Source organism: Mustela putorius, unplaced genomic scaffold, assembly GCF_011764305.1.
Source record: "Mustela putorius furo isolate JIRA1106 unplaced genomic scaffold, ASM1176430v1.1 tig00003942_pilon_pilon_pilon, whole genome shotgun sequence".
NCBI lineage: Eukaryota > Metazoa > Chordata > Mammalia > Carnivora > Mustelidae > Mustela > Mustela putorius.
In genome coordinates this window covers 7518250-7543754 of record NW_025422087.1, presented here as the reverse complement: position 1 = coordinate 7543754, position 25505 = coordinate 7518250, and the positions used below count along the sequence as shown (strand labels likewise).

Genomic DNA, 25505 nt, shown 5'->3' with positions numbered 1-25505 from the left:
TAACATGCATATAAGAAAAGATGTGACCAAAAAATAAGAGGGAAAAAAACAGAGAAGACAAAGAGCCACAGGAGGTCTAGAAAGTAAGGCTGATATAAACTTCAACATAATTAAAGAAGTTCAACAATTCAATGACAAGACAGAGAATTTTGGCAGGGAATTAAAAGCTATATTAAAAACCACAAAGAAATTACACGCTGAAATATAAAATAAGTGCAATTAAGAATTCAGTGCATGGGTTTAACATAGGATTAGACAAATCTGTCGAGTAAATTAGTAAATTCAAATGCAGGTCAGAAGAAAACAAAATGATGCATGAATGGGGGGAAAGTACATAAAGATGTCAAACAGCTGGATCACAGCAAAAGAAATTGTATGTTTTTAAGTGTATAGTTAGAATTGCAGTAAGAGAGGAAAGAGAATATGATACAAAAATTATTCAGAACTTTTACAAGACTTCAAAGCTGTATATTCAAGAAGAGCTACAAGCCCCAAGTAGGATAAATACAAAGAGAAGCACACCTAGACACATCATCGTGAAAATGGGACCAATGCAAAACAGAAAAGATTAAAAGCATTCAAAGCCAAAGAAAAACCTTCAAAGGAACTCAGACTGTCAGACAATGTCAAGAGAAAAGGTAAGGAAATGGAAGATAATGGTACAATATTTTTAAATTACTGAGGGAGGAAATATACCAGGCTAGAATTCTAAACCTGAAGAAAATATCCTTTAAAAAATGAAGGCAAGGGGCGCCTGGGTGGCTCAGTGGTTTGGGCTGCTGCCTTCGGCTCGGGTCATGATCTCAGGGTCCTGGGATCGAGCCCTGCATCGGGCTCCCTGCTCCGCGGGAAGCCTGCTTCCCTCTCTCTCTCTGTCTCTCTCTCTCTGCCTGCCTCTCTGCCTACTTGTGATCTGTCTGTCAAATAAATAAATAAATAAATAAAATCTTTAAAAAAAAAAAAATGAAGGCAAAAACAAGACATTTTTCAAGCAAATAAAAACCGAGAGACTCCATCAGCATTAATCCACACTAAAAGAAATACTTCTTTTAATTCTTCAAGTATAAAGAAAATCATCACATAGACAAAAAGGAATGAAAAAATAAGAGAAATGGAAAAGATGTTGGTAAGTCTAAATAAATATTAACTGTAGAAAATATAATAGTGATGGTCCTGTGTGAACAAAAGCACAAAAAGCATCAGGAAATAAAGGGAATTAAAGTATGATCAGGTTCCTAAAATACTGAACCTGCTGTCCTGAAAGCTTAAAACAGACTAATCGATACTGGCCTTCAGAACTCAAGGGAGAATACTGTATCCTCTAGGACAACTACTAAAAGAAAAGGAAAATGTAAAAACCAAGTCACTAACGGGGGAAATGGAATAAAAGTAATCAAAAACAAGGAAAGAGGGGAGCCTGGGTGGCTCAGTGGGTTAAGCCTCTGCCTTTGGCTCAGGTCATGATCTTGGGATCTTGGGATCAAGCCCTGCATCCCGCTCTCTGCTCAGCCTCTACCTGCCTTTCCGCCTACTTGTGATCTTTCTCTGTCAAATAAATAAATAAAATCTTAAAAGAAAAAAAAAAAAGGAAAGAAAGAAGAATAAAATGCATACAGAACTGACAGAACAAACTGAAAATAAAAACCAGATAGTGGATTAACTCAAATCACTATTTACATTACATATAAACAGACTATTATAAATAAAAGACAAAGCTGAAAGAATGTATGCCAGAACTATGTTGAGTTCAGTGTCATATATATGCCATTTAGATGAAGTTTTCAAGTCCTCTATTGGATACTATTAGTCCATCCACCGCTCTAAGACTGAGAAGAAGACAAAAATGTCCACTATCACCACTTCTAGTGTTTTGAAGGTCCTGGCTAAAGCATGAGAAAGAAAAAAATAATAAAAGGCACTAAGAGTGAGAAAAAAAAAAAAAGCTGTCTTTATGAACAAATGACTGTGAAAAAAAGAGAAAATCCCCCAAATGCAGAAACTAACTAGTAGAAATTAAAAACTGCCTTTAACAAAATTCTAGGATAAAATTTTTATATTGATAAAAATGAAATTACTTCATATCTACATGCCAACAAAATGCAGTTAAGAGATAATAAGTATTAAAAATCTTATTATTTATAATAGCATCGAGCAACATAATATACCTAGGAACATATTTAAGAAAGCTAAGACATCTACACAGAAACTTAGGAACATTACCTAGGGAAATCAAAGAATAAGACATACACAATCTTTAAGAAACAGCTCAGGATTGAAATACCATGTTCACAGAGTGAAAGGCGGTATTATAATGATGATTTATAATTCATTACAAATAATGAATAAATATATATTTATATAAATACATATTATATATTTATATAAAAATATATTTACATATAAAAATATATATAAATAATTTATAATTATGATAATTCATTATAATTATATAATGATTTATAATTCATCACCAGCCCTATCAAAATTCCAGCCAGGTACGTATAGTATGTTGGCTTAGAGTGGTACAGGGAGAAGTGACAAGGTGATTCTAAAATGCAGACAGGGGATGCCTGGGTGGCTCAGTCTGTTAAGCAGCTGCCTTTGGCTCAGGTCATGATCCCAGCATCTTGGGATTGAGTCCCAAATCGGGCTCCTTGCTCTGAGGGTAGTCTGCTTCTCCCTCTGCCTCTGCTTGCCACTCTGCTTGCCTGTACTCCCTCTCTCTGACAAATAAATAAATAAAAATCTAAAATGCAGACAGAAACCAAACAAAATAAAGCAACTTAGATAGAAATGCAAAAAGCTAACAATAGACAAAATAATCCTGAAAAAGATGATGATGATGGGCGCCTGGGTGGCTCAGTGGGTTAAGCCGCTGCCTTCGGCTCAGGTCATGATCTCAGGGTCCTGGGATCGAGTCCCGCATCGGGCTCTCTGCTCAGCAGGCAGCCTGCTTCCTCCTCTCTCTCTCTCTGCCTGCCTCTCTGCCTACTTGTGATCTATCTCTGTCAAATAAATAAATAAAATCTTTAAAAAAAAAAAAAAAAGATGATGATGATGAAGCAGCAGTGACAGCAGTAACAGCAGCAGTTGTCACTGAAGGCATCTATAACGCTTAAGCTACTAGATATCAAAACCTGTCAAAGAACTCTTGAGAAAGAACAATAAAGCCGGACACATCAGGTGCCCAGATTTTAAACTATACTCCAAAACTACAGTTATCAAAAAAGTATGGTACTGGCATGAAAACAGACACAGAGATCAACAGGATAGAACAGGGAGCTCATAGATAAACCCATGTACATGTGGCCAATTCATCTATGACACAGGAGGCAAGAATATACAGTGGGGAAAGGACAATCTCTTCAATAAAGAGTATTGGGAAAACTGGACAGCTACATGCAAAAGAATGAAACTGGACCACAATCTTACACCACACACAAAAACAAATTCAAAAGGGGAAAAAAGATTTGGATATAAGACCTGAACTCATAAAACTTCTAGAAAACACAAGTCTTTGACATCAGCCTTAGCAATGTTTTTGGAAAGGTCTCCCCAGGCAAGGGCAACCAACACTAAAATAAACAAATGGACTATTATCAAACAAAAAATCTTTTCCACAGCAAAGGAATCAACAAAAAGAAGAGGCAACATACTGAATGGGAGAAGATATTTGCAAATCATACCTCAGATAAAGGGTTAATATCCAAAATATATAAAGAATTTACACAACTTGATAGCAAAAAACACAACTCAATTAAATAATGGGCAGAGGGGGTGGCCTGGGTGCCTCAGTCAGTTAAGTGTTTGCTTTGGCTTCAGGTCATGATCCCAGAGTCCCAGGATAGAATCCCACATTGGGCTCTCTGCTCAATGGGGCGTCTGCTTCTCCCTCTGACCCTTCCCCCTCTTGCACTTTCTCTCTCACTCTCACTCAAATAAATAAAATCTTTTTTAAAAAATGTTTAAAAAAATAAATAAAGGGCAGAGGACTTGAATAAACAAATTTTCCAAAGAAGACATACAGATGGCCTACAGGCACATGAGAAGATGCTCAACATCACTAATCGTCAATGAAATGCAAATCAAAACCACAATGAGCTATAACCTCACACCTATCAGAACCTATCAAAGATACAAGGAATAGACTGGTAGGTGCCAGAGGCAGGGGTAGGTGGGCAAGATGGCTGAATAGGGTCAAAGGTACAAAATTCCAGTCATAAAATAAAAAGTCATGGAATGTAATGTATAGCATGGTGACTACAGTCATTGCGTACTGGTAAGTTGCCAAGAGAGTAAATCCTTAAATTAGATTTTCCACAGGAAAAAAAAAATTTATAACTGTGTGGGGATGGATAGTTATTGTGGTGATTGCTTCACAATATATAAAATAATGAATCATTATATTATACACATCAAACTAATATAATGTTATGGCTCAGTTAGTCAGGCATCTGCCTTCAGCTTGGGTGGTGATCCCAGGATCCTAGGATTGAGTCCCACATGGGGCTCCTTGCTCTGTGGGGAGCCTGCTTCCCCCTCTGCCTGCCGTTTCCCCCTGTTTGTGCTCTCTCTCTCTCTCTCTGCGACAAGTAAATGAATAAAATATTTTTTAAAATGTTATATGTCAAGTACATCTCAATAAAAAAGATTAAAAGACAACTTAAAAGACAACCTACAGAATGGAAGAAAATATATGTGAACCCTGTATCTGACAAGAGACTCATATCCAGATTATATAAAGAACTATTACCATTCAACAAAAATACAACCATAAAAAATGAGCAAAAGACTTATGTAGACTTTGCTCCAAAAAGATATAAAAATGGCTAATAAGTACATCAAAAGATGCTCAGCATCATTAGAGAAAAGCAAATCAAAACCACAATGAGATATCATTTCATGCTCACTAGAACTATAGCTTATAATCAAATAGCTCGCTAGAACTAGAGCTATAATCAAATTAACAGAAAATAAAATTGGCGACGATGAGGAGAAATTAGAACTTTCATACACTGCTGGTAGGAAGGTAAAATGGTATAGCCTCTGTGGAACAATCAATTCCTCAAAAAGTTAAACACAGAATTACCATATAATCCAGTAAAGATATATACCTAGGATTATACCTAAAGAACTAAACACAGGTATTCAAACAAATACTCAAACACAAAATTCATAGCAGCACTTTTCACAATATTCACAAGGTGAAAACAACCCAAATGTTGATCAATGAATGAATGGATAAACAAATTGTGATAAATACGTACAATAGAATATTATTCAGCCATAAAATGGAATGAAATACTGATACAGGGTACAATGTGGATGAGCCTCAAAAATATTATGTAAGTGACAGAAGAGTAACACAGAAAGTCATACAATGGAATTGTATGATTCTATTTATAAGAAATATTCAGAATAGTTAAATCCATTAAGACAGACAGGAGATTGGTGGTTGCCCAACCTGGGGGAAATGAGGTATAACTGCTTAGTGAAAATTATCTGGAACTAGATAGAGGTGTTGGTCACAAAAACTGTGAATGTACTAAAATGTGACTAAACTGTATAGTTTAAAATGATTAATTTTATGTTATGTGAATTTAACCTCAATTTTTTAAAAAATTGCAGTAGGGAAGACAGTCTTTTCAATAAATGGTGGGGTCAAATGGAAATAAAATAATGAATCCTGACATTTACCACATACCACATACAAAAATCAATCCTAAATAGATTATATAGCTAAATGTGAAAGTAAATAAACAAAGCTTCTAGAGCAACACTGTCTAACAGAACCTCAAGATGGTAGAAATGTTCTGCGCTGTCCAACACTAGCAATATGTGGCTAGTGAGCACTTGAAATGTGTGAATACATTTCCAGTTATATTTAGTTCAAATTTAAATAGCTACATGTGGTTAGAGGCTTGTGTATTACCATACTTCTAGAAAATAATATAGGGACTACTTTCACAACCTTGGGGTAGGTAAAAAAGAAAAGGTTCGTACTAACTAAAAAGAAAATAATGGCGTACTAACTAAAAAGAAAATAATGGGCTTTGTTAAAACTAAGAATTTCCTTTTTTAATTTTTTAAAAGATTTTATTTATTTGAGAGAGAGTACAAAGCAGGGAGTGGAAGGGGCAGAGGGAGAGGGAAAAGCAGGCTCCCTGTTGAGGAGGGACCCCAATACAGAACGCAATCCCAGGACCCTAAGATCATGATCTGAGCTGAAGGCAGATCACTTAACTGACTGAGCCACCCAGGAGCCCAAATTAAGAACTTCTGTTCATCAAAAAACACCATTAAAAGAGTGAGAAAGCAAATTACAAAGTGGGAAAAGGTATCTGCTAAACATACTGCCAACAGGATACATAAGGGACTCTTATGAGGAATAAAAGAGAGACTGACAATTTAAAAGAAAAATGTGGAAGAGGTTTGAGCAGACAAGACAATTAACAAAAGAGGACAGCCAAAATATCAATACATATATGAGAAAGTGCCTAAGGGCATACTATTTATTACACATTCACATAATAGCTAAAAAGTTAAAGACTGGCATATCTAGTACACTCAAGGGAATGGTACAACTAGAACTCTCATTCAGCACATATAAGAATGTTAACTGGTCTAATCACTTTGAAAAATAATTTGGCAAGAAAAGAAAAGAAAAAAGGGAGGAAGGGAGGGAGAAGAAAAGAAAGAAAAACAGTTTGGCAAAATTTACTAAAACAACTCAGGAGTGCCTGGGTGGCTTAATCGGTTGAGTGTCTGACTCTTTGTATTGACTCAGGTCATGATCTCATGGTTGTGAGATCGAGCCCTTCTTGATCTCGAGATTGAGGCTTCTCAATCGGCAGGGAGTGTGCTTGAGATTCTCACCATTTCCTTCCCTTCCTCCCCCCCTTCCCTAACTCATGCCTGGGTGTACACCCTCTCTCTCTAAAATAAATAAATCTTTAAAAGAAAAATAAAACAACTTAACATACTCTAAGATACAACAATTACACTACAACAGAAATTGTATATATTAACACACAAAATGATACATAAGAGTATTTGTTAACAACAGCAGGCATTTAACATTGGAAATAACCTAAAAGTCTAGCAACAGAACAGATTCATGGTATATATATGAACAATGGAATACTATACAGCAACAAAAGTATAGCAGCCACTACTGCTATACACAACAGGATGGATTTACCTCACAATGGAGAATAAATTGGGAATAAATAAATAAATAAATAAAATATAAGTAATATTAGATATTAGATATATATTTATATCATATATTTATATTATAAATATTTATTATATTTATCAAATATAATAAATATATATTTACCATATATTTATCATAAATAAATTTATAACATGTGATAAATATCGTTATAAATAAATTTATATATTTATAATGATATTTATCATATATAAAGTATATAAATAAATATACATTTATATAAACATGCATATATTATATGCATGAATATGTATATTTATATATGAATATATAATATATAATTAAATATAAATATAAATAAATAAACATAAAATATTAAAAAATAAATAAAAATGGAAGAATGGAAGGGATAATAACAAGAGAACGACACAGGGGCTTTGGGGGCTGGTAATCTGACCTACTGTCAGTTGGTCAAAAATCTTAACTGTGGTAAGTCAATGAACCATAGCCTTAAAAAGTATATTTTTTCTGATATATTTTATCTCAACAAAATTTTTTCATTAAAGAAAACAACACAGTAAAGATCCAGAAAATTTTAAATACATGATTAGCATTCATGACCTAAAGAATATGAAATACTGTACTTAGGGGAAGAAAAGTGAGAGACACAGCTAAAGAACATAGCCACAGCCACAGATGAAGGTAATTAACACAGGAACTATGTGTCTTAAATTACAGGGCCTTAGTCAGCTAATGGTAAACAGCCACAAATCATCAGAGATCTAATACATACAATTATCTCAACTATTATCCCCATAAACTATTTTCCATAACAAATCTGTTTAAAAGTATTAATAGTATTAAAATAAATTAATATAAGAATGACAGATATGAAACATGTAGTAATACAGATATATACATGTAGTAATACAGATATATACTGCAAGAATTATAACTGTATTTTAGGAGGAGAAACTTTATCTTATACTTCTTTTAATTCTCCAAAGAACTCAGTATAGTGCTAGCACACTATAGACACAAAACTGATAGTTATATATGTGTCTGCACAGGCACGTTTATGTGTGTGGGTTTGTGTGAATACACATAAATACACACACACATAGATATACAACCCCACGTGACTGTAAGGCGTCAGTTCTCCCACATCCAAACAAGCAATGCCTCAAAGACAAACTGAAGACAGACAAAATCACTATTTCTTTCCTAATGTTTTCTCCCAATCTCTTCTAATTCTCTCCTATATGAAGGGAAATAAACAACTATTGTCATGACAACCATACTTAAACTAGCTTGTCAGTCTTCATGTTTTTTAAAACAGATGTCATTATAAAAGTCAACCTACTGTAAAGATGAAAAAGAACCAAATGATACTTTGTATTTATCAAGGAATACACTGCAGGTTACATGCCTATGCTCAACTATAGAGATGTTTCAATGTTTTAGTTCTAATGGAGGTAACAGCATGTTAAAAAAAGATAGGAAAACCTAAAAGAAGGCAGGTAAATGGAAATGTTATTTCCATTATTTCACTTCTCTCTTTGTTGAATAAAAAATTTTAGAAGATAACACTGTGAAGAACACAAGTCTAAATAATATCAATTACCCGATCATTCATGAGAAGATCTTTCACAATGAAAGTAGCTACCAAGGACTTCAAAGGAGCAGCAAATTGATCAGGTGCAAGGAGAGCAATATGCCCAATAGTAACCAACGGTGTTATGAGATGTTCCAGGTTGCTTGGATCTAGGCTCTTATGCAGAGGCTGGAAATGAGAAAAGGAAAAGAAAAGGAAAACACATTCAACTCTATGAATATGCAAATAAACTATTCACGTACTTCAAGTTCAAATATTTTTAAAAATTACAGAAGTTTCAAGACGTATACATGGTGTAAGTAGTAGCTTAAGCTTACATTTAAACTCCTATAGGTTATTTATGTTTAAAAGGCATCACATTTAAATATTGTCAGTTTTTGCCCAAGTCGTATCTTAGCAGTAGATTAAAAAAAAAAAACTTCAGCATGGAGAACCATGTATATTTTATGACTACATACATGAACATGGGAAACTGCTAAGGCTCACCAATATCTACTTTTGTTCTACTTCCTGGGCAAAAGGACGCCTATACATACACACAGCATCCTCTGCAGCTAGATGAGAATATGTGAATAAGCTCTGGTTAACAGACTGTCAGTACAACAGACTGTCAGTGCGTGCCTGCACTGAGGCAAGTATGAGAAGTGTATCATCTCTGTATTCTCTCTCTTTACTCACTGGCAGGCTTAATACCAAAGGATCCAGTGGGACTTTAAGAGAAGCCAATTGTCAAAAAAAGTCTATGTGCCTAAACCACTGATTAGAATGCAATCCAAACACCCAAGGGACTTTTTTCAGGAGCCAGAAATAAGCTTTTTTTATACAGAGTCGCATGCATTCCTGTGGATTTTTGTAGCATCAAATATTAAGTACCATAACTAACGCAATTTTTATTTTTCTGATAGAAAACCCTATCATTAATACACATTTTGCCATGACAAAAGAATGAGACTCTTCACATACCCATATAGAATATCTAAAATGAAATATTAAATTTTTAAAATAGAGAAGTCAGAAGAGTGACTATAGTATATTATCACTGGCATAAGCATAGAGAGAAGGGGACAAAATGTAAGAGTGTGTGTGTGTGTGTGTGTGTGTGCACGCACACATACATATGTGTATTATATTACTTATATGTGAATAAATACTGTCCAGAAAAGTACATTAGAAACTGGTTAACAGATTACCTCTGGGAATGTGAACTGGGTGGCTAGGGATACAGGGCTAAGGTGGAGGAGAAAACTTACTATTTTTACTATTTGGATTTATTTTGTGTGTTTTCATTTGGAAGCAAGTAAATATATTATCAAAAATTTTAGTGACACTTTTAATAGAGTCGATGCTGTCCTCCCATACCAAACACCAAGAATTCTAGGCTTGAAAAACAATACTAAATTGTTCTTCCCTAACATCTTAGGGTAATGTGAGGCTTTATTTTATCAAAAGCATATTTAAATGAGTTTGCTTCTTGCTATTCTTGATGACTTCCCTCAATATTCCATGGTACACCTAAATGTCAGCTTGTTTAGATTTTGAATAAAAATATGACCATGTAGTTTTTTTCAATAGTGAGTGTGATAATTTTACACAATAAGGTAATAAAGTCATTTCTGGAAAAGCAGTATTAATAGTCAGACCCTGGATTAATAGTAATCTCATGAAGGCCAGACAGATCTATAAAATCTTTTCTCAGAAAGCTAGCAAACCTATATATTATAGCAAAGGGTTATAGATTAGGTTATGGTAAAGATGAAACAAAGTATCAGATATGTAATATCAAAATGAAAATAAAAGTACCCTACAAATTCAAGTTACTATCAGCATTATCCTACTCATCACCACTGAAAGGAACTGAAAGAAGATTAATCAAGGAAAACAAAAGCTTTCTAAATCAACATGAATTCATTAAAGTCATTCTGATATATAAAAACAGACCACAAAAAATATCTCCATCCCACAATGCACAAAATTTAAAATAAATTATTTGCTACATACAGCAAGATGATCTATGATAAAGACAACTACTTTTCTTCCTTGTTCAGGTCTTTAGCATAATACATGAAAATATGAAAAAGTTAGCATAAATGTTCTAAAACAGTAGCTTCAGCATAATTTCCAAACTGTTTTCACCTCACTCAAGGCTACTGAACTAAAAATTTTAAGTTTGGATTTTATGTAACAATGCTAAATATTTAATAAGAATACTAAAGATAGCTCCAGATTACAAAAGATTAAAAAATGCAATGCTTAAAAAGCATAATAGTAATTTAAAGGGTAGAAAAAATAATATGAAATATGTATTTAAATATCATCCATCTGATATAAAATCAGGTCAGTGGTTATGTAAGTATAAATTTATTTGTGTTTTATATACCAATTATTTGTCCTATACTATACCAGTTAGTATTGACAAAGTTCCACATACTTCAGCAGTATCTTATAAATAGAACTTTAATTTTCAAACCTGTAAACTGACAGAATCATCTTTTAACTTACAGAATCATCTACTATCTACTATCAATACATACGATTTTTATGTAATTAGTTATTACCAAAAAATAGCTTCCTAATCCTAAATGTATGTCAAAAAATATAATTGTTTGATTTCTGTACTTGTTAGTACTAAATGTCTGAATAATCAGATATTGTCATATTTTAACCACTCATCAAAATTGATTATACTGATTCAAATTCTGAAAACATATCATAAAATGATACATCTCCAAATGTGAACATTCTATAATATCATTAATATGTTTTTTAACCACAAATTATGAAACAATTTTTTTTTCTTTTTACCTCAAATATCTGTGCAAACTGGGTCTCTTTACTAGAAAATATTGCATGGATACAATGAATAGCATATTTGGCTTGGCGGGGAGGTCCTTTTTTAGATTTGTGATGTAAAACAGGAAGCAAAGCTCTAAAAAAAAAATAAAGAAAAACAATGAATCAGCAAGACTCCATTAGATACTTTACCATTCATATTTTTTAAAGTAATGTCTTTTAAGAACAAAAACATCTACCTGAACTCATTTTCAATTGTCTCTAATTTTGCTTCATAAATGGCTACATTAAAAATATCATCCAAATACAAGATTTTCCATCCCCCCTCCTTTTTACTTAACAATTCTAAATGGAAACATGCAGGGCAACCCATTTCTTCTTAATGTCAATCCCATTAGCCTTTTTCATTCTCACTGCTATCACTCCAGCTAAGCTGCTGCCACCTTATACTAAGACCACTATAATGGGACCTAAACTGTTTCTCAAGTCTCTTCCTTCTCTGATTCACCTTTCACTTCATACCAGCACAACCTACATAAAGGGAAATCTGATTATAAAACCTATACAAATTAAGTGTTTATTGTGTTATCAGGTACTATTAAAAGTCCCAAATGCTTGCCTTCATGCTACCAGCATATTAGGGACAAAACAAATTATAATATATAAATTAGCAAAATATGTGTTATGTCAAATTATAGTAACTGCTGTGGAATTAAAAAAAAAAAAGAAAAGAAAAGAAAAAGAGGACAGAACAGGGAGTAGGGACTGGTGTGTATTACAATTTGAAAGAAGGTGATTACAGAAGACCTTTCAGATAAAGTAACACTTGAGCAGAGTTCTGAAGGAAGTAAGGAGTAAGTCATGTAACTACCTGGAAGAACATGTAGGTATGGTATCATTATACTACACAAAAACTTAGAATGAATACGGAATACAGCAGGATCTCTTGGCTCAACTATTTATTCAAACATCTTACAGTGTAAGCAACTTCTGAATCCACCTCTTGCCCAATAACCAACCCAGTGTTTCAGTACTGAAAATTCAGATATATAATTAATTCAATACAGTAAGACAATAGCAGCAAAGTATAATAAAAAGACAAGTGACAAACTAAGGGGAAATTCTGCGTTTCGTTTCACAAAGAAAGGGTTAATATCCCTAACATAAATTCTTTCTACAAATACAAAATGACCAGCAATATCTGGGACAAATGGGTTGGTCATAAAAAAATAGAAAGCTCTTCAAAAAGTAGATACGCAAATTACCCTATGATGTGCGAAAAGATGTTTACTTTCACTCATTTACAAAAAATATATATGAATTGAAACTATACTAAGACTTCTGCTTCACATGATGACAGTTTATCTGAGACGGGACATCCTCTCCTAACTTAAGCAAGCAGGAAACCGACAAATATATGAAAGGTTTTAGACACTGGGCAACAGGTAGCACATGACTATAATCCCTAAAAGATGGGAAACACAAGAGAAGAGCCTAACATCTATTCCCACTTACTGCATGCAAAGCTCCAGGCTGCTATGTAAAGCAAAGTAACCCAATTAGAGCCTGGTGGTTGCACAGAGTTGAGAGAGACCGAGATGGGAATTGAGGCAGCTATAATTTCTAGGACAGAGTTCCACAGAGGAGGGAGCTACAAAGACAGCAAGAGAGCTTGAATTCTGCATATCCACAGAGGGGTGTCCCAAGTCACTGGCTGAATAATGATCAGTGCCATGCATGAGAAAAAAACTACCTGAGACCAGTAAAAGAACACTGGAAAAAGTAAGCTAAAAAATTCCCTGACACATGCAAGGCTGCTAGTGATTTCACGCTTCCACCAGCCACAGTAGAAGACCTTGTAATACATAACCACGAAAAAAAATTCATCAACAGAAATAGGCCCAAAAGTGTTACAGGTGACAAAATTAACAAGGACATTAAAACCACCATTATGAATATGCTCCACATGCCCAAGAAGAAAACATGAATATGATGAGAACAGAAATGAAATACATTAAAAAGACCGAAATGGAACTACTAAATATGAAAAATACAAAGCCTGCAATGAAATGTATATTAATAGAATCAAAAGTAGATTATATGTTACAGAAGAAAAAATCAGTGAACTTGAATACACAGCAATAGAAACTATGTAAAGTAAAACAAAACAAAACAAGGGGGGAGATAAGAATCGGGCATCAGTGACCTGAAAGACATTATTAAGTAGTCAAAAGTACATGCAACCAGAGTCCCAGAAAACAAAGAGGTGAGGAGGGGAGAACAGAAAACAAATTTGAAGAAATTATAGCCACAATTTTTCCAAATCTGATGGAAACAGACCCACAGTCCCCAAAATCTCAACAAGCCTCAAGCAGGGGAAACATAAACCATTCCAAGATATACCATTATCAATTTGGTAAAACAGTGATAAAGAAAAAAAATCTTAAACACTGTCTGAAAAAAAAAATACACAATACATACAGAGGAACACTTATCAAAATCTATCCAGTCCAGAAAATAATGGAGTGACATCTTTTAGGTAAGAAATGATAATAACTATCAACCTACAATTCTGAGGAAAAAATGTCTTTCAATAATGAAGGCAAAAATAAAGATTTTTTTTTTCCAGAAAAAGAAAAACTAAGTTAGGTACTTAAAAGCAGAACTATACAATAAGAAATATTAAAGTTATTCAAGAATAAAATGATACCAGATGAAAATATGGATATCTAAAAAAACAAAGACTAGGTGCCTCCTTAGCGCAATAGGCAGCACGTCAGTCTCATAAAAAAATGAAGACCAACAGAAATGGTAAATGTATGTATTCAAATAAATCTGAGCATGATATTTTAAAAAGACAATAAGTTATTTGGACACATTTGGAGGATGCTAGTAAACTCACTATTTTGAACACTGTTATATAACACACAAAAAACAATAGCATTTAATCTGCCTTTCCTAAACAGATGCAACACTGGGGAACCAGAAAATAGACAAAAAGTTCCTCTTTCTAAAAGTATTCAGCTAGTAGTGAAGAATGACAGAATATCACCATTAATTACTACGTCTCATCAGTTACTAACATCATAAAAAGAGAAGTAAACAGATATCATGTGCCTCCTTACAGAAAAACACATTACCATAAAGTGGTTCTATAACAACAAAAAAGTTGAACTGGAATCCAACCAGGCCTCTGCACTGAACTATCACTTTAGAGAAAATATAAGAAACCCATTAAAATATGCCAAAGGCATACAATTAGCAAAAACCAGTCTATATGAAACTCTGCAAGAGAAACCCAGTTTCTTTATCGAATACAAAGAGAAAAAGAGAATTGGAGGGGGAGCCTACAGGAAACAAAGCACTTTAAGAGATTTATCAACAAATAACAATGTGGATCCTGATTTTAAAAAATCTTTAAAAATTACATTTTTGAGAAAATTAGATATTATTAACATTAAACAACTGATGTTAACTATGTGATAAAGGCATTATGCTTTTTTTTTTTTTAAAGAGTTCTTATCTTTAGAGATACTTAGATGTTACAGATGAAACGATATATATAGGGCGCCTGGGTGGCTCAGTGGGTTAAGCCGCTGCCTTCGGCTCAGGTCATGATCTCAGGGTCCTGGGATCGAGTCCCGCATCGGGCTCTCTGCTCAGCAGGGAGCCTGCTTCCTCCCCTCTCTCTCTCTCTGCCTGCCTCTCTGCCTACTTGTGATCTCTCTCTGTCAAATAAATAAATAAAATATTAAAAAAAAAAAAAAAAAAAAAAAAAAAAAAAAGAAACGATATATATAGTCCGTCATTTGCTTTCAAACATAAGGGGAATGGGGAGTACATACATTAGAAATTAATCAAAAGCAGCTGTTTACATTATTCATACATAAGCTAGTTTTTGGATACATGGGAGTTCATTATAATGTTCTAGCTACTTCTATGTTTGAAAATTTCAGTAATAAAATGTATAAGAAGCAGAGTCTCACCAAACAAACCTTTTAGTCTATGGTTTGTGGCTCCTTTGTGAAATGAAAAACTATTAACTCCTGGTGACTTCAGTACTAAACTCCCTAGATAAGATGGGTCTTCTCATAGATCAGACTTGCCAATTCAAACATCCATAATCCCTTTTCTCAGTAATCAAGAGAAAATTACAGGTCACACACATGTAAAAAGCAATTTGGGTTGGAATTTTTAAAGACAGAATGAGAAATTTTATGCTCATCCAATGTTTTGCATACTCATTTAAACAGAAAAACAGAAATAAACCAAAACAATAAACAAAGAAGAAAAAACACTTTCAAGAATTCTAAAGTACAAGGCAGAGTCTGAGATGTTAGTGAAATGTAAATAAAACAACTATCTTCTGATTGTTTTTCTGCCACTAAGTTGCTATTAAAAGAAATACTTCATTCCCTTGCTAAATGATTTTCTAATTCAATTTTTTTCCCCTGATGATAATCATACACATGTAGAAAACGCAAACAATACTGAAAAACACGTTTAAAAACTACTGAAGAAAACACTCAAAATTCCACTACCCTAAAATAATTACTGTTAATATTTTAGTGAATATATGTCTAAAATTTCCCTTACATGCATACATATATTAAGTAAATGAGGATACAAAACACAAAGTATTTGGAAACATTTTTTCACCAACAATGCTGGAGAGAACCTCCTTTGTCAATTTTAATGGCCATATGGCTCTTTAGTGGATAGCTATACCACAACTACTCTAACCAGTCTAACCTGATGAGCATTTAAATATTTTGGATTTTTTTTTTCATCTTAACAAAACCATGAACATCTATGCTAGTTATTTACATACTGTTTCTGAGCTTTAAGGTTTAAGCCTCCCATAATCTGCTCTGAGATCCTAGAGATATAAATCTGAAATTACATTTCCTAGACTCCCTCAAGAGCTGGCTTCATGTTTAGGTTCTTCCAATAAGAGACCCCAGAGCTTCTTCAGGCATTCTGTGCAGTAGTTTCACCACTCCCCCAGCAACAGTTAGGATACTCCTACAGTGTCAGCTAGTTAGGTGATATTGACAGGGCTCTTCCATCCAATGGACAGTTCTTAACACCACTTCTCTCAATTGTTCCTCCAGCCCTAAGGGTGGTTGCAGCTTCCAGCAATTCATAATCTCTGGGTTACCAAAGCAACCTGTTGCTCTTTCATCCTTCAAACGTCTGTATTAATTAATTTATGTTTAAAATACCTGATATGCGGGGCACCTGGGTGGCTCAGTGGGTTAAAGCCTCTGCTTTCAGCTCAGGTCATGATCCCAGGGTGCTGGGATTGAGCCCCACGTCAGGCTGTCTGCTCAGCAGGTAGCCTGCTTCCCCGGCTTCTCTCTCTGCCTGCCTCACTGCCTACTACTTGTGATCTCTGTCTGTCGAATAAATAAATAAGAAAAAAAATCTTGAAAAAAAAAATACCTGATATGGTTTCTGTTTCTCTGACTGGGCTCTGACCCACATAATCATTAGGTAGATACCTTTTCTAATTATCTCCGGGGTAAGTTCCTGAAAATGAAACTGCAGTGCTGAAGACTGCATGCATTTTAAGTTTGTATGCATTACCACACTACCAACTCAGAAAAGCTGAATCAATTTATAATCCAATCAAGAGAGATTTGTTGGAATGCTAGCTAACACTGGTTATAGCACATACATATTTTTATTTGTATTTGCCTCAATTAGTATTAGTAGGCATAAATGTCTTTCCTTGATTGATTTGAGGGGCTGGAAGGATTTCCAGTTTATGAATTTCCTGTTAATTTCCTTTGCTAGTATTCTACTCTGAAACCTGTTATACTTCTGTTAAGAGTCTTTATACATTAAAGAAACTTTTTCTAAGTTATGCATATTGAAAATAGTTTCCCAGCATACCATTTGCATTTCTAACTTATTTCATGATTTTTGCTTTTATCTAAATGGTGTTCTCCCCCACTAAAATATAAGGGCAGAGTTTGTTCATTTCAACAGAACCTTATATACTCCAGTACCTTATATACAGTAGGGCTCTATAAATATATTTTAACAAGTGGATATTTAATTATACAATCCATCAATATTTTATAACTTGGCATTAGCATCCCTTTAATCACAAAAAAAGGAGTTATAGAAATGTGCTGGTTATTATTAGTACTTTTATTAATTCATTTTATATATTAAATCTTTGAAAATCTTGGACTCATCTCAAATTTATGAAAAACCAAGATAAGCAGTCTATATTGATTTTTCCTTTCAAAACAGCTTGCCAGTTATTTAGTGGGTAATATAACTTTTCCTAAATAATTCTTTCATTAAATATTATTTTCCTCCACTCACTATTATAAGGTTGCAAGTTTCTTGTATAGTTTACTCCGAGGCTTTCTGGTTTTTACTCCTACAATATTTTCAAAAAGTTGTTAGTGGTATATAAGGAAAGCTCTGGATTTTTACATACTTATTTTGGCTACCGTGGTTTTGGTTTTGGTATTTTCAGTTGGATTCCCTTGGATTTTCCATGAAATACCATGATAACTTTGCTTTCTCCTTTACAGCAATGTACCTATTACTTTATTTTATTTAATTACATTAGCTAATGCTTCTAAAACAATGTTAAATCATGGCAGAGATAGTGTATTTTCCTCATTTTGTTCCTAATTTTACTGGGAATGCTTTTAGTGTTTACTACAGGACAATGCTTATTGGTTTGAGAAAAATTTATTATGTTACAAAAACACTTAATCTTATTTTATTGGGTTTAATTAAAAATAAGACACATATTTTTATCAAAAGCCCCTTTAGCATCTATCAGAATGGCCTACTATGTGCCCTTTTCCCTTTTACTCAATATTATAATAAATTATAACATGAATATTAGGCTTACTAACACCAAACTTCACATTTGACCATAATATATATTTTTGAAATTTTTTAAAAAAGATTTTATTTATCTGTGAGAGAGATCACTGGTGGGGGTGGGGCAGGGGTTGCAGGGAAGAGGAAGAAACAGACTCCCCGCTGAGCCAGAAGCTAGGAGCCCAGAGTCCTACAGGGGCTGGACACGGGGCTCAATTCCAGGACCCTGAGATCATGACTTGAGCCAAAGTGACCAAAGCACCCAAGCACCCCAGCCATAGCTTATCTTTGTTTTACTGTAGTAAACTCTCTTTTTACTAAAAATTTACTTACAATTTTTGCAGCAAAATTAGTAAGATCTGTCTTAAGTTTTCTTTTGAAGGAATATCTGTTATCCAGTTTAAGCCTCCTGCTTGTTATCTTGGCTTTATGAAAGAAGTAATCTGATTTTTTTCCTATGCTTCAAACAATTAAAAAGAATTAGAATGCTTGGTTTCTGGTAGACGTGAAATACTTCCAATAACACACACTTCCACTGGCACTTTTCTCAAATTTTTTTAAATAATTACAGCCTAATTAGGTTTTCTCCCATTCTTCTTGAGCCAGTTTTATTTATTTACATCATCCTTAGGGTAAAATCCAAGTTTTCAAATATTTAAACCATAGATATAAACACATCTAAAATTTAAATAGAAAGAAAAGCGATGAAAAAAGACAATCCGATATGCAAACAAAAGGAAAACAAAAGTTGGATTTAGATGTGCAAGTAAAAGTGAATGCAAAGGGGAAGAGTATATACCTTGGTAGACAAGATTCACAATATAAAATGGTTAATTAATTCATTTCCTGAGTTTTTATGTTTTAAAGAATATCCTCCTTTGTCCTTAAGCCCACTTGGCTACTCAGGAAATTCTTCAGTTAGTATTTTTTTTGTCCCTGTAAATGCTCTAGCGGTTGAATCATTAATTTCAGAAATCTTATGTGGTTGAGAGAAGTGAACATCTTTCTTTTTCCACTGTACATAATATACTTCCTTTCCTTTGCTATTGATGTTTGTGAAATCACTTCTGTAATCCCTGAAAATTCAGTAAATTTCCACCAAGATGTTCCTAGAACATGAGTCCTCTTGATTTCCAGAGTGACATTTTCATTCATTCTAAACAAGTTTATTGTTTTCTGGTTTTTGTTTCTTTTTACTATTCTCCATTTTCCATTATTCTCTTGTTTCCTTCACAGAAACCAATTAGGACTTTTCAGTATCTGCAAATTATTTTCTTTAACTGCCTTCATTTCTATGCCCACTCTTTCCACGTTCTATGTAATTTCCTCATGCTCTATCTCTAGCTTACTAATTACATTTTTGATAATTATTCTGCTCCTTGCTGCTCATAATAAATTATACTTTATAATAGAAGTATGTTCCTGTGATCTTTATCCTTAGTTCTGCTACTCCTTTTATATATATTATTTTTGTTCTCTTATTTTTCCAGATATCATTTGCTGCTTAACTTTCTTGGCAGTTTAGAATGGTTTAAAATTTTCTTTTTTCTTAGAAAAACTCAGTTCTCCCAAAGAATTTATTATCTGCTTTCTTTGGAATATTAAAATATCTGCTCAGGTTTCATATTTGTTAATTTATGTGTACTCTGTTAACTCATCTTTGAACAAAAGAAATTCTCTGGCTCTGCCATTTAAACACAAAGGCAAATATTATCTCCCTGATAACTCACAGGATGCCTCTCTTTAAAAATTAACATCTAATAACTGATCTTTGGGTAGCACTCTTAAAAAATTAACATCAAAGCTCCCAACTCATTAATCAGTTGGCCAAGTGAGTAGCATGGAGGAAGGGCCTGGAACTAAATGTAGTAAGTCCTTTATCTCTGTGTAATTTCTGAATCTACTGAAAAAACCTGCCAGTGATGAGAACTAGCTAGCACATGGACTATGGCTATATCCTATAAGAGGACTCTTAATTTTGGCATATCTGCCTACTCTGGGAGTGAGCCAGACTCAAGAGAGACAGGAGGAGTCAGAACAGAAACCATAGTACATCACCATTTTTGTTTAGTGGGGAAGCACACAATTTTTTCTGTGCCTATCAAGTTGGTAGTAAGGCATTTGCTTCACAGTTCTACTAAGCCTCACCTCTAAGCTTTGCTCCTCCTGCTAAGGAAAACAGGTCAGTCCACAGAAAAATGGTGTGACCATCAAGTCTCTCCTTTTGTTCTAAGACAGAGAAATGAGACTTTTCTTATTTCTCTCAAAACCTGCCTACACCTCAACCTCCTCCTCTAAATTAGCAAACAACAGAACACTTACTATTCTCTTGATTCTCTGGATTCAGGAATATGTGTATCAACTGTCAATGTTCTCACATTCAATTCACTCTGGATGACTTACTTAGCAAAAATTCTATCCAGTTTGTGGTAGCTTCCACTTAAGATACATTTTTCTTTTGGTTCTTCAGAATTATTTTGGTGAATTCAAGGGAAGATAATTTAATAAAAACACAACTTTATCATTTTTCTTCAATATCCACTCACTCAAGTTAATCATTTAAAACATAAAATATGCATACATATTTTATCTCCTGAAGACATATACTATGAACTACTTCATCAAGAACAGTGCATGCACACACCGCAGGTATTCAATATCAGTTGATTTTTCTCATAAGAAACATTTGTAATATACTCAGAGTATAAATCAAATAATTGTTAAGTACTTCAGTTTCATATTAAAGCAGCAGATGTTTTAAAATGCCCTTTGCATTTAAATGTCCATCTTTCAATCTTGCTCTTGTAGTTCTATAAATATATCAAATGAAGCCTCTTTAAGATATTAAGTGTACTAGGAAAGAGTCTAGAATAAGAATAAAATCCTCCCAGTGAATATATCAAACTAAAACTTGCCCAAAACCCTAATTAAGAAAGGAACTATGCCATTATGGATATGGTACCACAGGCATTCAGACAAATAGGCCTAAATTCAAATCTTCATTCTTCTACTTGCTAGCTATATGACCCAAAACCATTTACCTTAAGTGAATATCAGATTTCTCATTTGGAAGATTACGATAATTTCTACACTTTATTAAACTGTTAATAGGTTTAAATGAGATAGTACAGTAAGTGGGCATTCAGTAACATAGAGTTATGTATTGTTTGTATATATCTCCAAACTGATCTCTGATCTGGAGAATCATAGCATCATTCAAAGGAAAATTCATGCTCTGCATTCCCTTAAAAATAAAGAAGTCAGCTTTATTTTTTCTTTGAAAGATTTTATTTATTTATTTGACAGAGAGAGAGAGAGAGTATGAGCATGGGGGAAGGGCAGAGCAAGAGTGAGAAGCAGGCTCCCTACAGGGAGCTGGACTCAGAAATCGATTCCAGGACTCAGGGTTCATGACCAGGGCATCATGACTAGAGCCAAAGGCAGACGCTTATCAACTGAGCCATCAGGGAGCCCCAAGGAGTCCATTCTAAGCAATAAAGTTTCCTACTCTAGTCAAAGAGAATATGATTACAAAATTCTGGTATGTTTCAAAGATCATTTAAATAACGCCTTTGTCCTAGTAATAGTCTCTAAAATTAAGTTCATATGAACAAAAAGGAATAACAAAAAGTATAACTGAGATTTTAAGAGCTACCTTTGTCCAGTCTCCTTCTGAGGTTTTTCATCCACATAAAGAAGCATACTACCCCAACCACAACTAACTGGACTAGTGGCTAAGCCAGAAGAATGAGGTACATGTAAAACTAACCACCTAGAACTATGGCAAGACCAGAACCAACTATCAGATATACCCTCCAGGAACAGGGTGGAGAGATGCATATAAAGAAGTAAGCAGGGATCCATAGAAAATGAAGACTTATTGTTTTGAGGTATCACAGAATCTTGAATAATGAACCAGCATTAGAAATCCCAAGGATAACAGCACAATTTCCAATTTTTGGAAATACTAAAACACATAGAAAAATACACTGCTGTTTTGATGTTTATTCCATGCTTCCCTGAGTCAAATTAAGCACTGCTTCTCAAAATGTTTAATTCAATACCTTTAATCATGGAGTATAGTGAAGAGACCTGCTGAAACTCCCTTGAAATTTACCATTAGACCTTAAATTCACATTAATTACTGATTCTATGCCACACTATATGAAGAGAATGTTTTACTATAAAATTGTTTTCATTAAAATATTTAAGCAAAATCAATGCTTCAGAAAGAAATGCCATGTTTGCTCCACACTTTCATGAATACCTCTAAAATACCAATCAGTGCTATTCCCCCAGAAAATGAGAATCTAAATTGAATGGTATAAACTTAAGATAACTGAGACACAATTTCCTCAAAACTTAAAAAATTCCAACTATTACATAAATCAAGAAACAGTAAATTATTTGTTCGTTTTCTAAATTATTTATCAGAATAAACTTACGATCTGATATGTGGGAAATCTTCTTCAATTTTGCTTCCTGTGTTTTTAAAAATTTGGAGTGCAGCTTCTGCTACTTTTTCATCATCCATTTTCAGACAAGCCAGGAGAGATTCAAATGTTTCAGCAGAATGAAAGGAGATGGGATGTGTAAATGAAAGTACCTTAAAAAATGAGTCACAAAAATGATCTGTAAGCCTTTTCCATTTTTACAATATAAATCCAAAATATTACATACTGGAAATACTCAAATCAAAGTAAATATAAAAAGAATTACGCTAATATGTACATGAAAGCACTACAGATAAAGTTTAAAACTTAAACATGTACCAGATATGTTCCAGTGTAGGAAGACTGCATGAGCTAACAAAGTCTTTTCTTTGAAAATTAAATTACTCAATATAATTCTACTCAAAATAATTTAGATTTTGGTTAATGTTTGGGTTTTTTGGAGGATGAGAATAGAATTTAACAAAGGAGGAGAGAGAATTTAACAAAATAGCCCTAGTCTTCTAAATAAAGGTCATTAGAAGAGACTAATAACATTTTTGGAAAAAAAAGTTATTTAAAAAAGAGGGTAAAACAATAGATCATAAAAGATACCGTAACATTTACACCTGTTACCATTATCAAATCAACATGGTACTAACATCAGAAGAAACAAAACAGAAAAAGTGGAACTTTTTAGTCCAAGCATATATAAGAACTTGGATTACATAGAGTAATATACATTATAAAGAAGGAACAGAAAATGAAAATGGATGGGATTTTTAATAAATAGTCTCTGATAAAAATACACAGCTATTTGGAGACAATCCAATTAGATCCTCCCCCACAATACATACTTTCAAAATAAATTTCAGATGAGTGGTATTTTAGATTGAAAAACAAAAACAATAAAAATCCTCTGAACAAGACAGCATTTCTTTTATTTTTTTTAAGACAGCATTTCTAAGCTTAAAATAAACAAGTGGGATCAAAATATGGAATATAAAAACAAGCAAGCAGGAGAAAAATACATTAAGTATAATACTGTATTTGTAAGACTCAGAAACAAGAAAAATAAGTGATGTTACTTAGAGATACACAGATAGTCACAGATGATAAAACTAAATGGACAATAAGAGAATGAATAATAAACCCCAAACAACAGAACAATTCAGAACAACTATACCTGGGAGAAGTGAATCACGTTAAAAAACTACTTAGGGAACTTCAACAGTATCATTAGTACTCTATTCGAGTCAGTATCTTATTTACTTTTCACTGTATTCACCTTATTACTGTACCTTATAAGTTACATAAAAAACAAAATGTATTCTATAATATATATCAAATATGTCCCATAAAAAAGGAGACTAAAAAATTCAAATCCACTTAAAAAACAAAAAGCTGAGATGTCAGTTGAAAATGAACACAAGATTAAAAAAGAGAGAGAAAACACACAAGGGATAAAAATAATGAAATCACCATAGGAAAAACACTAATGACTATACCTCACTGCAATAACTACACAAATAAAAACATTTTTATTTATCAGATTAGAAAATCTCTTTAAGATTTACAATATTCTATGCTTGTGAAGACAGGATAGGCACCTTCATTCACTGCTAACTGAATTATATATGGGTATAATTTTTCTGTAAAGGAATTTTAGTAAGTATAAACATCTAAACTTTTTGAAAATTATTCTTTATGTTCCAGTATTTAAAAAAAGAAGACATCAGCAAGGGATCTTTGATATATTTATCTTTGTATCATTATAAGAAGAATAAAATTAGAAAAATCTAAATATCAAAGGGATAGTTGGGACTCTATGGCACTGCAAAAGTGGACTAATCACCATTTCAAAAAATAATGTTTTTTTATTTTTACTATGAGCCAGATACTGTGCTCGGAAACATATGTGCATGACTTAATTAAGTCCTCCCTCTGTGAGATAAGGGCTACTATTATCTCTAATACAGATGAGGAAGTAGAGGCAATGAACTTGCCCAAAAGCATCCATCTAATAAATGACAGTCATAAATCAGATCTGTTTTTTGACACTCTTAAAAACACTTCCTTAAAAAACACTGGTAAAAGTGTTTATAATTTAATAAGGGAAAATAGTCAAGATACAAAATTGTATATATTCGGTCTGATCTCAACTATATAAGTGTGCGTTTTCTTCTAGATTAAAAGGAAAATAAAAGGAATGTTTATGTGTGATAGGCTTATGAATGTTATCTTCGTTATAATTTTATATTTTCTAAGTTGTCAATAATTAGCTGATATTTTTATAATAAGTAAAAGGCAGCAGTATATTTTAGCTAACAAAACATAAAATGAAGTTTTACTAAGAATTTGGCTCCATGTTTGGTAGGGCTAGCACTTTCTTTGCTCACTAATGAAAACTTCAAATTATAGTCCACTAATTTATTTTTTATTTTTTGGTAAAGATTTTATTTATTTATTTGACAGAGAGAAACACAGCAAGAGAGGGAAAACAAGCAGGGGAGCAGCAGAGGGAGAGAGAGAAGCAGGCTTCCCGCTGAGCAGGGAGCCCAATGTGAGGCTCAATTCCAGGACGCTGGGATCATGACCTGAGCCAAAGGCAGACACTTAACGACTGAACCACCCAGGC

At 33.5% G+C, this 25505-nt stretch overlaps 1 protein-coding gene across 8 annotated transcripts in view; it reads right to left on the bottom strand.

Moving 5' to 3' along the window:
• Positions 1 to 25505, bottom strand: part of PDS5B (PDS5 cohesin associated factor B) — a 205320-nt gene that overhangs the window by 42543 nt on the left and 137272 nt on the right. For all 8 annotated transcript variants that reach the window (XM_004770808.3, XM_013044910.2, XM_045069726.1 and 5 more), the window contains exons 19-21: positions 22883 to 23043; positions 11595 to 11718; positions 8802 to 8960 (exon numbers count right to left, since the gene is read on the bottom strand). In XM_004770808.3, coding sequence (XP_004770865.1) covers positions 8802 to 8960; positions 11595 to 11718; positions 22883 to 23043 — 444 coding nt within the window. The remainder of the gene's footprint in view (positions 1 to 8801; positions 8961 to 11594; positions 11719 to 22882; positions 23044 to 25505) is intronic.